The 15,947-nt window shown below is 51.4% G+C and overlaps 1 protein-coding gene across 4 annotated transcripts in view; it reads left to right on the top strand.

Annotated features, from left to right (window-relative positions):
• HSF1 (heat shock transcription factor 1) overlaps positions 1-15,947 on the top strand; it is a 79,253-nt gene that overhangs the window by 30,878 nt on the left and 32,428 nt on the right. For all 4 annotated transcript variants that reach the window (XM_085533137.1, XM_085533135.1, XM_085533136.1 and 1 more), the window contains exon 4: positions 5,275-5,399. In XM_085533137.1, the coding sequence (XP_085389263.1) occupies positions 5,275-5,399 (125 nt within the window). The remainder of the gene's footprint in view (positions 1-5,274; positions 5,400-15,947) is intronic.

The raw sequence follows: 15,947 nt of genomic DNA, 5'->3' as shown, positions 1-15,947 counted from the left end.
CCAGCATAAGTGTGTGCTGGGTGAGCTGCTGAACCTGCACCAGGAGCTGGGAGGGCGGCTGGTCCCCTGCACCGATGCTCTGAGAATCATAGAATGACCCGGGTTGGAAGGACCTCAAGGATCATGTAGTTCCAACCCCCCTGCCTGGCAGGGCCACCAAACGTACACATTTACTACATCAGGTTGCCCAGGAGACCCCATAGATCCCCATAGAGACCCCATAGACCCCATAGAGACCCCATAGAGACCCCATAGATCCCCATAGAGACCCCTTAGACCCCCATAGAGACCCCATAGATCCCCATAGAGACCCCATAGAGACCCCATAGATCCCCATAGAGACCCTATAGAGACCCCATAGATCCCCATAGAGACCCCATAGAGACCCCATAGATCCCCATAGAGACCCCATAGATCCCCATAGAGACCCCTTAGACCCCCATAGAGACCCCATAGATCCCCATAGAGACCCCATAGAGACCCCATAGACCCCCATAGAGACCCCATGGATCCCCATAGAGACCCCATAGAGACCCCAAAGACCCCACAGATCCCCATAGAGACCCTATAGAGACCATAGATCCCCATAGAGACCCCATAGATCCCCACAGAGACCCCGTAGACCCCATAGATCCCCATAGAGACCCCATAGACCACCGTAGATCCCCATAGAGACCCTATAGAGACCACCGTATATCCCCATAGAGACCCCATAGAGACCCCATAGATCCCCATAGAGACCCCATAGAGACCCCAAAGACCCCACAGATCCCCATAGAGACCCTATAGAGACCATAGATCCCCATAGAGACCCCATAGATCCCCACAGAGACCCCGTAGACCCCATAGATCCCCATAGAGACCCCATAGACCACCGTAGATCCCCATAGAGACCCTATAGAGACCATAGATCCCCATAGAGACCCCATAGAGACCCCATAGATCCCCATAGAGACCCCATAGATCCCCACAGAGACCCCATAGACCCCATAGATCCCCATAGAGACCCCATAGACCACCGTAGATCCCCATAGAGACCCTATAGAGACCATAGATCCCCATAGAGACCCCATAGAGACCCCATAGATCCCCATAGAGACCCCATAGATCCCCACAGAGACCCCATAGACCCCATAGATCCCCATAGAGACCCCATAGACCACCGTAGATCCCCATAGAGACCCTATAGAGACCACCGTATATCCCCATAGAGACCCCATAGAGACCCCATAGATCCCCATAGAGACCCCATAGAGACCCCAAAGACCCCACAGATCCCCATAGAGACCCTATAGAGACCATAGATCCCCATAGAGACCCCATAGATCCCCACAGAGACCCCGTAGACCCCATAGATCCCCATAGAGACCCCATAGACCACCGTAGATCCCCATAGAGACCCTATAGAGACCATAGATCCCCATAGAGACCCCATAGATCCCCATAGAGACCCCATAGATCCCCACAGAGACCCCATAGACCCCATAGATCCCCATAGAGACCCCATAGACCACCGTAGATCCCCATAGAGACCCTATAGAGACCACCGTAGATCCCCATAGATCTCCATAGATCCCCATAGAGTCCCCATAGACCCCATAGATCCCCATAGATCAGGTTGCCCATGGCCCCGTCCAACCTGGCCTTGAACACCTCCAAGGACGGGGCATCCACAACCTCCCTGTGCAGCCTGTTCCAGGGCCTGACCACTCTCCTAGTGAAGATCTTCCCCCTGACATCCAACCTAAATCTTCCCTCTTTTAACTTCAAACCATTTCCCCATGTCCTGCTATTGTCAGCCCTTTCCAAGAGTTTACTCCCCTCCTGGGTGTGAGTTCCCTTCAGGTATTGAAAGGCTGCAGTGAGGTCACCCCACAACCTTCTCTAGGCTGAACAACCCCGAGCTCTGCCAGCAGCTCACAGTGGTGCTGCTCAGCTGCGTTCCCTGCCCTGGAGCTGTTCCTTTTGCTTGGGGACCTTTCCTTACTGATGTCAGCGTTGGGTTCATTGTGGGGGTCCCCCTCCATCTCCCAGCAGTGTGTTGCCCTGCAGACCAGGCCGTCTCTGGGGTCATTGGAGCAGAGTGGCCCTCGTTTCCATTTCATCCATTCAAGCAGTGACTGCCTGGGTTGGCTGGGCAGGGGGAAGCTCCCTGTGTCTGAAGGGGCTGAAGAGGAGCAGGCCTTGCAGCAGGAGGGAGAGTTATAGGTTATAGAATATATATATATATCATAGAATGACCCAGGTTGGAAAAGACCTTGAAGATCATCAGGTCCAACCGCAGCCCAACCAGAACCCTATAGCCATAGTACCCTATAACCATAGTACCCTATAACCATAGTACCCTATAACCACAGTACCCTATAACCATAGTACCCTATAACCACAGTACCCTATAACCACAGTACCCTATAACCATAGTACCCTATAACCATAGTACCCTATAACCACAGTACCCTATAACCATAGTACCCTATAACCATAGCACCCTATAACCATAGTACCCTATAACCATAGCACCCTATAACCATAGTACCCTATAGCCATAGTACCCTATAACCATAGTACCCTATAACCATAGCACCCTATAACCATAGTACCCTATAACCATAGTAACCTATAGCCATAGTACCCTATAACCATAGCACCCTATAACCATAGTACCCTATAACCATAGTACCCTATAACCATAGTACCCTATAACCAGAACCCTAACTCTAACAACCCTACACTAAATCATATCCCTCAGTGAGGGAACATAGCGACACATAGAGACCCATAGAGACAAATAGCGACACATAGAGACCCATAGTGACCCCATAGAGATCCATAGTGACCCATAGAGTCCCATAGAGACCCATAGTGACCCATAGCGTCCCATAGAGACCCATAGTGACCCATAGAGACCCATAGAATCATAGAATGACCCAGGTTGGAAAAGACCTCAAAGATCATCAGGTCCAACCGCAGCCTAACCAGAACCCTATAACCATAGTACCCTATAACCATAGTACCCTATAACCATGGTACCCTATAACCATAGTACTCTATAACCATAGTACACTATAGCCACAGTACCCTGTAACCATAGCACCCTACAACCATAGCACCCTATAACCATAGCACCCTACAACCATAGTACCCTATAACCACAGTACCCTATAACCATAGCACCCTATAACCACAGTACCCTATAACCATAGCACCCTATAACCATAGTACCCTATAACCATAGTACCCTATAACCAGAACCCTAACTCTAACAACCCTACACTAAATCATATCCCTCAGTGAGGGAACATAGCGACACATAGAGACCCATAGAGACAAATAGCGACACATAGAGACCCATAGTGACCCCATAGAGATCCATAGTGACCCATAGAGTCCCATAGAGACCCATAGTGACCCATAGCGTCCCATAGAGACCCATAGTGACCCATAGAGACCCATAGAATCATAGAATGACCCAGGTTGGAAAAGACCTCAAAGATCATCAGGTCCAACCGCAGCCTAACCAGAACCCTATACCCATAGTACCCTATAACCATAGTACCCTATAACCATAGCACCCTATGACCATAGTACCCTATAACCATAGTACCCTATAACCAGAACCCTAACTCTAACAACCCTACACTAAATCATATCCCTCAGTGAGGGAACATAGCGACACATAGAGACCCATAGAGACAAATAGCGACACATAGAGACCCATAGTGACCCCATAGAGATCCATAGTGACCCATAGAGTCCCATAGAGACCCATAGTGACCCATAGCGTCCCATAGAGACCCATAGTGACCCATAGAGACCCATAGAATCATAGAATGACCCAGGTTGGAAAAGACCTCAAAGATCATCAGGTCCAACCGCAGCCTAACCAGAACCCTATACCCATAGTACCCTATAACCATAGTACCCTATAACCATAGCACCCTATAACCATAGTACCCTATAACCATAGTACCCTATAACCAGAACCCTAACTCTAACAACCCTACACTAAATCATATCCCTCAGTGAGGGAACATAGCGACACATAGAGACCCATAGAGACAAATAGCGACACATAGAGACCCATAGTGACCCCACAGAGATCCATAGTGACCCATAGAGTCCCATAGAGACCCATAGTGACCCATAGCGTCCCATAGAGACCCATAGTGACCCATAGAGACCCATAGAATCATAGAATGACCCAGGTTGGAAAAGACCTTGAAGATCATCAAGTCCAACTGCAGCCCAACCAGAACCCTATAACCATAGTACCCTATAACCATAGTACCCTATAACCATAGTACCCTATAACCATAGTACATTATAGCCATAGTACCCTATAGCCATAGTACCCTATAACCATAGCACCCTATAACCATAGCACCCTATAACCAGAACCCTAACTCTAACAACCCTACACTAAATCATATCCCTCAGTGAGGGAACATAGCGACATATAGAGACCCATAGTGACCCCATAGAGATCCATAGTGACCCATAGCGTCCCATAGAGACCCATAGTGACCCATAGCGTCCCATAGAGACCCATAGTGACCCATAGAGACCCATAGAATCATAGAATGACCCAGGTTGGAAAAGACCTTGAAGATCATCAAGTCCAACTGCAGCCTAACCAGAACCCTATAACCATAGTACCCTATAACCATAGTACCCTATAACCATAGTACATTATAGCCATAGTACCCTATAACCATAGTATCCTATAACCATAGTACCCCGTAACCATAATACCCTATAACCATAGTACCCTATAACCATAGTACCCCATAACCATAGTACCCTGTACCCATAGTACCCTATAGCCATAGTACCCTATAACCACAGTACCCTATAACCACAGTACCCTATAACCATAGTACCCTATAACCATAGTACCCTATAACCATAGTACCCTATAACCATAGCACCCTATAATCAGAACCCTAACTCTAACAACCCTACACTAAATCATATCCCTCAGTGAGGGAACAGTGTGAAACATAGCGACCCATAGAGACAAACAGAGACGCATAGAGACCCATAGTTGCACTTCTCATCCCTTGCACTTTTCATCCCTTGCAGAGGGTTTGCATTGCAGTTCTCATCCTTTGCAGAGGGTTTGCTTTGCACTTTGATGGATTTTGATGATGTGAGCTGTGGTTCTTCCATGGCCGGATGGTAGGAAGGGTTTGTAGGAAGGGTTTGTTAGGAAGGGTTTGTAGTAAGGGTTTGTTAGGAGGGAAGCACTGCTGACATCTGCCTTTGTACCCCCAGGTTTCCAGCATAAAGAACGAGGACATCAAGGTGCGGCAAGACAACGTCACCAAGCTGCTGACCGACATCCAGGTGATGAAAGGAAAGCAGGAGAGCATGGACTCCAAGCTGATAGCCATGAAGCAGTATGTATGTGGGGACGGGTGGCACCGATGGCGCTGTTTGCTCCACGCTTTCCTTCCTGCACACGTTGGGTCGGGGGCAGACAGTGGGTCAGTGCTGCAGGGGCCTCCTGGGGGCCATCAGAGCCCATTGGTGGTGTCCTGTTTGTAGCCAGACTGCAGTCCTAAATGCAGGCTGAATGTTCCTGCAGCATCGCTGTGCTTTGAGACATTGCAGTGGTGGTGATGTCCTGTTTGTAGCCAGACCACAGTCCTAAATGCAGGCTGAATGTTCCTGCAGCATCTCTCTGCTCTGAGACATTGCAGTGGTGGTGATGTCCTGATTGCAGCCAGACCATAGTCCTAAATGCAGGCTGAATGTTCCTGCAGCATCTCTCTGAGACATTGCAGTGGTGGTGATGTCCTGTTTGTAGCCAGGCCATAGTCCTAAATGCAGGCTGAATGTTCCTGCAGCATCGCTCTGAGACATTGCAGTGGTGGTGATGTCCTGTTTGCAGCCAGACCATAGACCTAAATGCAGGCTGAATGTTCTTGCAGCATCGCTGTGCTCTGAGACATTGCAGTGGTGGTGATGTCCTGTTTGCAGCCAGACCATAGTCCTAAATGCAGGCTGAATGTTCCTGCAGCATCGCTCTGAGACATTGCAGTGGTGGTGATGTCCTGTTTGCAGCCAGACCATAGACCTAAATGCAGGCTGAATGTTCCTGCAGCATCGCTGTGCTCTGAGACATTGCAGTGGTGGTGATGTCCTGTTTGCAGCCAGACCATAGTCCTAAATGCAGGCTGAATGTTCCTGCAGCATCGCTCTGCTCTGAGACATTGCAGTGGTGGTGATGTCCTGTTTGCAGCCAGACCATAGACCTAAATGCAGGCTGAATGTTCCTGCAGGATCACTCTGCTTTGAGACATTGCAGTGGTGGTGATGTCCTGTTTGCAGCCAGACCATAGTCCTAAATGCAGGCTGAATGTTCCTGCAGGATCGCTGTGCTCTGAGACATTGCAGTGGTGGTGATGTCCTGTTTGCAGCCAGACCATAGACTTAAATGCAGGCTGAATGTTCCTGCAGCATCGCTCTGAGACATTGCAGTGGTGGTGATGTCCTGTTTGCAGCCAGACCATAGTCCTAAATGCAGGCTGAATGTTCCTGCAGCATCACTCTGAGACATTGCAGTGGTGGTGATGTCCTGTTTGTAGCCAGACCATAGTCCTAAATGCAGGCTGAATGTTCCTGCAGGATCACTCTGCTCTGAGACATTGCAGTGGTGGTGATGTCCTGTTTGCAGCCAGACCATAGACCTAAATGCAGGCTGAATGTTCCTGCAGCATCGCTGTGCTTTGAGACATTGCAGTGGTGGTGATGTCCTGTTTGCAGCCAGACCATAGACCTAAATGCAGGCTGAATGTTCCTGCAGCATCGCTCTGCTCTGAGACATTGCAGTGGTGGTGATGTCCTGTTTGCAGCCAGACCATAGACCTAAATGCAGGCTGAATGTTCCTGCAGCATCGCTTTGAGACATTGCAGTGGTGGTGATGTCCTGTTTGCAGCCAGACCATAGTCCTAAATGCAGGCTGAATGTTCCTGCAGCATCGCTCTGAGACATTGCAGTGGTGGTGGTGTCCTGTTTGCAGCCAGACCATAGTCCTAAATGCAGACTGAATGTTCCTGCAGCATCTCAATGCTCTGAGACATTGCAGTGGTGGTGATGTCCTGTTTGTAGCCAGACCATAGTCCTAAATGCAGGCTGAATGTTCCTGCAGCATCTCTCTGCTCTGAGACATTGCGGTGGTGGTGATGTCCTGTTTGCAGCCAGACCATAGACCTAAATGCAGGCTGAATGTTCCTGCAGCATCGCTGTGCTTTGAGACATTGCGGTGGTGGTGATGTCCTGTTTGTAGCCAGACCATAGACCTAAATGCAGGCTGAATGTTCCTGCAGCATCGCTCTGCATTGAGACATTGCAGTGGTGGTGATGTCCTGTTTGCAGCCAGACCATAGACCTAAATGCAGGCTGAATGTTCCTGCAGCATCGCTCTGCATTGAGACATTGCAGTGGTGGTGATGTCCTGTTTGCAGCCAGACCATAGACCTAAATGCAGGCTGAATGTTCCTGCAGCATCTCTCTGCTCTGAGACATTGCAGTGGTGGTGATGTCCTGTTTGCAGCCAGACCACAGTCCTAAATGCAGGCTGAATGTTCCTGCAGCATCGCTCTGCATTGAGACATTGCAGTGGTGGTGATGTCCTGTTTGCAGCCAGACCATAGTCCTAAATGCAGGCTGAATGTTCCTGCAGCATCGCTGTGCTCTGAGACATTGCAGTGGTGGTGATGTCCTGTTTGCAGCCATACTGCAGTCCTAAATGCAGGCTGAATGTTCCTGCAGCATCGCTGCTCTGCTTTGAGACATTGCGGTGGTGGTGGTGAGGCCTCCAGGGGTGTTTTAATTCCCCCCCAGCCTTTGTGCTGACACTTTGGACGCTGGATTTTGCCCTTGTGGATTCCTGTTGTGGGTTTCTCCTTGTATCCAAGGGGAATTGAGATGTTCGGGTCGTTTTGGATCACGTCTGCTGTCCTCTGCTGTTACTGCAGCCCTCCTCCAGGCCCTTCACCTCTTGCGCCCCATTGGATTCTGGCTGTGGGGCTCACTGGGGGTACTTGGCTGGGCTGGAGGCAGAGCAGGTGATCTCAAGGCCTCCAGGAGTGCTGCCTTCCCCTGAAGAAGTTCATATGGAGGCGGTGCAGCCCCAGCACTGCAGCCTGGAGCTGTGGGTCCCCATCCCTGGAGATGCCCAAGGCCATGGGGGGGTCCGGGGCAGCCGGAGCTGGGGGGCAGCCAGCACACGGCAGAGCTGGGGATGGGAGGGGATGGGGACACTTACAACCCAACTGTTCTGTGGTTCTGTGATCTTTAAGGACCCTTCCAATCCAACCCAACCATTCTGTGATTCTGTGACCTTTAAGGACCCTTCCAACCCAGCCATCCCATGGCTCTGTGACCTTTAAGGACCCTTCCAACCCTTACATTGTCACTGTGGTCTTCAAAGACCCTTCCAACCCAGCCATTCCATGTCTCTGTGACCTGTAAGGACCCTTTAAACCCAGCCATTCCATAGTTCTATAATCTTTAGGGACCCTTCCAACCCATACTGTGTCTCTGTGATCTTCAAGGACCCTTCCTGCTGCAGCTCCTTGTGGCTTCTGGTCTTTTAATTTCTGGGTTTGGTTTTTCTTGGTGTTTTATTGGGTGTTTTTTTCTTTTTGCTGCTCTCCTGGAAAATGCAAATCCTTGGTCTCCATCCAGAGCCTTTATGGGTCTCCTGAGATAGAAAGGAAAAACAACATATGTATGAGATGGAGAAAAAAGGCACGTCTGCCTCCAGTGGAACAAATGGGACGGCCAGGAGCTTGAGGGGAGGTTTTAATGCTCTCTGCGGTGCTTCACAGCTTCCCCGTCTTCCCAGTTCACTGCTGGGGATGGAGGAACAAACACAGCAGGTCCTGGTCCTGGTAGATCACAGCTCTGTGCAGGAGGAGCTTGGAGCTGCGCCTCAGGGCGGTGCGGCCCCAGCACTGCAGCCCGGAGCTGTGGGTGCCCATCCCTGGAGATGCCCGAGGCTGTGGGGGGGTCTTGGGCAGCCTGAGCTGGGGGGCAGCCAGCACACGGCAGGGCTGGGGATGGGGGGGTTCCTTCCAACGTAATGGTTGTATGGTTCTGTGATCTTTAAGGACCCTTACAATCCAACCCAACCATTCTGTGGTTCTATGATCTCTAAGAACCATTCTCTTAGAACACTTCCAACCATCCCATGGCTCTGTGACCTTTAAGGACCCTTCCAACCCAACCATCCCATGGCTCTGTGACCTTTAAGGACCCTTCCAACCCAACCATCCCATGGCTGTGTGACCTTTAAGGACCCCTCCAACCAGCCATTCCATGGCTCTATGATCTGTAAGGACCCTTCTAACCCATACTGTGTCACTGTGATCTTCAAGGACTCTTCCAACCCAACCACCCCATTGGTCTGTGATCTGTAAGGACCCTTCCAACCCAACCATCCCTTGGCTCAGTGACCTTTGAGGACCTTTCCAACCCAACCTACATTCAGGGCAGCGATGCTCCTGGAACCCAGCTTCATGGGAGGAACGCTGTGCACAGCCGGATTCTCCCCGGGAGCCAACAAGGAGCAGTCCTTGGGGTTAAGTCCTAACCTATCCTAACTTGGGATTCCATCCATCCCCAGGCAGGAACGTGCTGCTCTGTTTTGTCCCAACCGCCCAACTTCCATTGGCTGAGCTGGGGCTCTTCCAGCCCCACACCGTGACCACACTCCCTGCTTCTGTGACCCCTAACTGGGACAATTGCTGTGTGTTATTTGTCCACCTGCATGGAGGACCAGCCCAGCCCTGGGGAGTCAACCCTCAGCTGGAGCTTGCAATGGCGCTGATGGCGCACGGTGCCGCGTCCGGCGTGGGATCTGTGCGTTGTATCTCCGCTGCTGCTTTTTACGAGCTGACTCACTGCTTGAGATCATCTGAAGTCAGTTTTATGGGGCATTCCAAAGCTGAGGTTAAAGACCTGGAGAGCTCTGGGTTTTCAGCGCGGCGATCTGAGTCTGAAATTAATTACCGCCGCAGCCTGAGCTAACGATGCTGAAGTAACAACGAGCCAACTGGCGGCTCCCGTTCCTCCTTCAGGCTCCTGCAGCAGAGCTTTGGCTGCCGGGGGTCCTGGATGCACAGGTTTCCTGGGTGGGTGCTGGGAATTTAACAACAGCAAATGAGTAGGAAGGGCCAGGTTGGATGGAGCCTCGGAACAGCAAATATGTAGACAAGGCCACGTTGGATGGAGCCCCGAGCAGCTCCAGGTTGGAGATTGGGGACCATTTCTTCTCTGCAGGTGGTGATGCATTGGCATGGGCTGCTGGGGGCTGCTGGGGCCGCTGACCCTGGAGGTGTTTGGGAACTGTGGAGATGTGGCACCTGGGGGGCGGTCAGTGGGGCTGGGTTGGGCCTGGGGATCTTGGAGGTCGTCTCCAGTCTTTTGATTCCATGAACTTGTTCTGGTGCACGATTTAGTGGTTGGGAGCCTGCCCATCACAGGGGGATGGAATGACATGGTCTGTAAGGACCCTGACAACACAACCATCCCATGGCTCTGTGATCTGTAAGGACCCTGACAACCCAACCATCCCATGGCTCTGTGATCTGTAAGGACCCTGACAACACAACCATCCCATGGCTCTGTGATCTGTAAGGACCCTGACAACACAACCATCCCATGGCTCTGTGATCTGTAAGGACCCTGACAACACAACCATCCCATGGGTCTGTGATCTATAATGACCCTGCCAACACAACTATCCCATGGCTCTGTGATCTGTAAGGACCCTGACAACACAACCATCCCACGGCTCTGTGATCCGTAAGGACCCTGACAACGCAACCATCCCATGGCTCTGTGATCTGTAAGGACCCTGACAACGCAACCATCCCATGGCTCTGTGATCTGTAAGGACCCTGACAACACAACCATCCCATGGCTCTGTGATCTGTAAGGACCCTGACAACACAACCATCCCATGGCTCTGTGATCTGTAAGGACCCTGACAACACAACCATCCCATGGCTCTGTGATCTGTAAGGACCCTGACAACCCAACCATCCCATGGCTCTGTGATCCGTAAGGACCCTGACAACCCAACCATCCCATGGCCCTGTGATCTGTAAGGACCCTGACAACCCAACCATCCCATGGCCCTGTGATCTGTGATAGAATCTACGATTCTATCTACTCTGTGATAATCTAATCTCTATCTCTAATCTAATCTCTAATCTATCTACTCTGTGATAGAATCTATGATTCTAAGATTCTAACCCAACCATCCCATGGCTCTGTAATCTTTCAGGACCCTGCCAACCCAACCATCTCATGACTTTATGATCTTTAAGGACCCTTCCAACCCATCTCATGACTTTATGACCTGTAAGGACTTTTCCAACTCAACCATTCCATGGTTCTATGAAGTGTTAGCACCAGGGAATAAGGGCCAGGAATAACTTGCTGCTATGTGGTGCTGGTGTTTCACTCGGTCTTTGGGTAAGGTGTTAAGGTGGTGTTTTTTGAGCCTCAACAAAACAAAATAGACCTTTTTCTTTTTTCTTGTGAAGTTGACAACAAAGGTGGTTACAGCTCTTTAATAATTATTTTCACAGGTATTCAGAGTTTTATACTGACAAACTGGGCAGAACTGTATAGAATCGCAGAGTTGTTAAGGTTGGGAAGAGACATTGAGTCCAACCCCAACCCACCCCCAATGAGACCCTAATTAGAGCCAGAGTCATTAACGTTGGAAGAGACATCCAGGATCCCCATCCCAACCCCAATGAGATCCTAAATAGAACCTCAGAGTCATTAAGGTTGGAAGAGATCTCCAGGATCATTGTCCCAACCCCAACCCACCCCCAATGAGACCCTAATAGGAATCAGAGTCATTAAGGATGGAAGAGACCTCCAGGATCCCCATCCCAACCCCAACCCAACCCCAATGAGACCCTAATTAGAACCAGAGTCATTAAGGATGGAAGAGACCTCCAGGATCCCCATCCCAACTCCAGCCCAACCCCAATGAGACCCTAATTAGAACCTCAGAGTCATTAAGGTTGGAAGAGACCTCCAGGATCCCCATCCCAACCCCAACCCACCCCCAATGAGACCCTAATTAGAACCAGAGTCATTAAGGATGGAAGAGACCTCCAGGATCCCCATCCCAACCCCAACCCAACCCCAATGAGACCCTAATTAGAAATAGAGTCATTAAGGTTGGAAGAGACCTCCAGGATCATTGTCCCAACCCCAACCCACCCCCAATGAGACCCTAAATAGAACCTCAGAGTCATTAAGGATGGAAGAGACCTTCAGGAGCTCCATCCCAACCCCAACCCACCCCACCACGACCCTAATTAGAACCAGAGTCATTAAGGTTGGAAGAGACCTCCATTATCCCCATCCCCCCCTCCATGATGCTGTGCCCATGCTCTGGGCTGCCTTGCAGTGCACCCCGAGTTTGCATGCAAGGAAGCGGAGCACGCAGAGCGTGATGCTGCGATGCAACAGATGCTTCTTGCAGCATCAGAGTGAGAAGGAGAACGCAGAGCTGAGGATAAAGGACGGAGCCATCCCTGCTCTGGTTCCAGAGCTCTCAGTGTTGGCCACGTCCTTGCAGCCCGGTGCTGCATTCCCAGCGCTCAGCAGCGATAAAGCAGAGCAGGAGCGGCGTGGATGGCGCTGATGGCGTTGATGGCGCTGATGGCGTTGATAGCGTTGATAGCACTGATGGTGCTGATAGCACTGATGGCGTTGATGGATGTGCTCCGTCTGCGGCCTCGTTTATTCGGCACAGCGCAGCTGATCTCTGCATGCAGGGCCGTCATTAGGGGCCGTCATTAGGGGCTCATCCCGGCTCTCAGCTGGGCCGTTGTGTCTCAGCTGGGTCAGTCGGTGCTTCCCACACAATGATCCATCCCCGGAGCTGGGACCCGCCGGGGGATGAAGATGGATGGCAGCGCAGCCGCGATGCGCCGCACTTTGGGACGGGGCTGATTTAGGCTGAGCTGCTGCAGCTGCTTCCACCGACGGCTGCAACTGCGGCAACTGCAGACAACAGCCACTCTGTGGCACTGTGATCCAACGGACAGAGCCATGGATGTGTACCCAAATCCCGTGTGTGCCCCAGATCCCATCCTGACCCAGTGTGTGTGCCCTGAGCCCCATCCTAACCCGGTGTGTGTGCCCCAAATTCCATCCTGACCTGGTGTGTGTGCCCCAAATCCCATCCTGACCCGGTGTGTGTGTGCCCCAAATCCTGTCCTGACCCCGTGTGTGTGCCCCAAATCCTGTCCTGACCCCGTGTGTGTGCCCCAGATCCCATCCTGACCTTGTCCTTGTGCCCCAAATTCAGTCTTGACCCAGTCTGTGTGCCCTGAGCCCAGTCCTGACCCCATCCTTGTGCTCTGAGCCCCATCCATCCTGACTCCATCCTTGTGCCCTGAACTGCATCTGTGTACCCAAAGCTTCATTCTAACCCCATCCTTGTGCCTTGATTGCTATCCTTGTGCCCCAGGCTCCATCCTGACTCTGTCCTTGTGCCCCCAGCTCCATCCCTGTGCCCTGAGCCCCATCTTGACCCCATCCTTGTGCCCTGAACCCTGTCCTGACCCTGTCCATGTGCCAACAACGTTGCATGTCATGGAGCAGCTCCCTTTGGTGCTGTCAGCTCGGGTATCGAGGCAGCAATGTTGGGTTGTTGGGTTGGGTGAAGCAGGGTCAGGTTTTGTGGGAAGGGGCTGATTTGGGGTCCAGCTGCAGACTGACATTACATGATAGTGGAACATGGTGCTCCCGGGCTGCCCCCGGCTGTGGTGCCATTATTGCCCTCCTCCGGTTCGTTCTCCTGTTCTGACTTTGTCCCATGGGTCGGCGGTTCTGCATCTCAATTACAGGTGCCTGGGGAGCGACGGCCTTTTGTGTGCATTGATCCAACAGCTGCTGGATTCAGCTGATGCCTCCGGAGCAGGGGAGGGGGAGAGGAGCCGTGCCCACGTTGTGTCTAATGGCTGCGCCGTGTTGGGATGGCCGGGGCTTATAGATGTGCTGCTGGAAGGCATTGAATCACAACATGGGGCCAGTCTGTGATGTGCTGCTGTGTCCACCACAGAGCTGTAGGAAGGGTTGGGCTGGAAGGGGTCTTACAGATCATAGAGCCATGGGATGGTCAGGTTGGAGGGGTCCAGGAAGATCAGAATGCTGTAGGATGGTTGGATTGGGTTGGAGGAGTCCTTTAGAGTGGTGGAAGTGCAGAATGGTTGGATTGGAAGGGTCCTTAAAGATGGTAGAGCCATGAAGGGAGTTAGGTTGGACGGGACGTTAACGATCATAGAACCACAGAATGGTTGGATTGGAAGGGTCCTTACAGGTCATAGAGACGTGAAAGGAGTTGGGTTGGATGGGACATTAACGATCATAGAAACGCAGAATGGTTGGATTGGAAGGGTCCTTACAGGTCATAGAGCCATGAGATGGTTGAGTTGGGTTGGGAGGGTTCTTTAGAATTGTGGAATCACAGAATGGGTGGACTGGAAAGATGTTTGAAGATTGTAGAGCATGGAATGGGTTGGGTTGGAAGGGTCCTTGGAGATCAGAGAGCTGTGGGATGGTTGGGTTGGAAGGGTCCTGGAAGATCAGAACTCTATAGGATGGTTAGATTGCATTGGAGGAGTCCATTAGAATGGTGGAACTGCAGAATGGTTGGATTGGAAGGGTCCTTACAGGTCATAGAGTTGTGAAATGAGTTGGGTTGGATGGGACATTCATGATCATAGAACCATGGTGTGGTTGGATTGGAAGGGTCCTTACAGGTCGTAGAGCCGTGAAATGAGTTGGGTTGGGGGCGTCCTTTATTGTTGTGGAATCACAGAATGGGTGGACTGGAAGGATCTTTGAAGATTGTAGAGCGTGGAATGGGTTGGGTTGGAAGGGTCCTTGGAGATCAGAGAGCTGTGGGATGGTTGGGTTGGAAGGGTCCTGGAAGATCAGAATGCTGTGGGATAGTTGGATTGGGGGGGTCCTGGAAGATCAGAGAGCTGTGGGATGATTGGATTGGTTTGGAGGAGTCCTTCAGAATGGTGGAACCACAGAATGGTTGGATTGGAACGGTCCTTGTAGATGGTAGAGCCATGGAATGGGTTGGATTGAGAGCATCCTTGAAGGTCATAGAGCTTCATGCTTCATAGGGCATCATGGGATGGTTGGGTTGGGTTGGGTTGGAAGGGTCCTTTAGAACCATAGAGTTCAGTTGGAAGAGTCCATGAAGGTCATGGGGCCATGGAAGGGTTAGGCCGGGAGAGTCCTTAAGGATCGTAGCATCACGGGATGGTTGGGTTGGAAGGGTCCTTAAAGATCACAGAACCACAGAATGGTGGTGTTGGGAGGGTCCTTAAAGATCATAGAGCTGTGGGATGGTTGGCTTGGGTTGGGTTGGGTTGGAAGGGTCCTTTAGAGCCATAGAAGCACAGTATGGTGCGGTTGGAAGGACGCTTAAAGATCACGGAGCAATGGAGTGGTTGGGTTGGGTTGGAAGGGTCCTTTAGAGCCATAGAAGCACAGCATGGTGGTGTTGGAAGGGTCCTAAAAGATCACAGAGCTGTGGAATGGTTGAGTTGGGTTGGGTTTAGGGTCCTATGGGCCATAGAAGCACAGCATGTTGGGGTTGGAAGGACGCTTAAAGATCACAGAGCCATGGAGTGGTTGGGTTGGGTTGGGAGGGTCCCAATGATGATGGTGGGAGCTCAATGCAGCCCTAATGATGGTGGTGGGAGCTCAATGCAGCCCCAGTGATGATGGTGGGAGCTCAATGCAGCCCCAATGATGGTGGGAGCTCAATGCAGCCCCAATGATGATGGTGGGAGCTCAATGCAGCCCCAGTGATGATGGTGGGAGCTCAATGCAGCCCCAATGATGGTGGGAGCTCAATGCAGCCCCAATGATGATGGTGGGA

Source organism: Coturnix japonica, unplaced genomic scaffold (genome assembly GCF_054131305.1).
Source record: "Coturnix japonica strain WE unplaced genomic scaffold, WE-NBRP24 Scf054, whole genome shotgun sequence".
In the NCBI taxonomy this organism is placed as follows: domain Eukaryota; kingdom Metazoa; phylum Chordata; class Aves; order Galliformes; family Phasianidae; genus Coturnix; species Coturnix japonica.
Note: the sequence above shows the minus strand (reverse complement) of the source record. Positions and strands in the feature narration are given on the sequence as shown.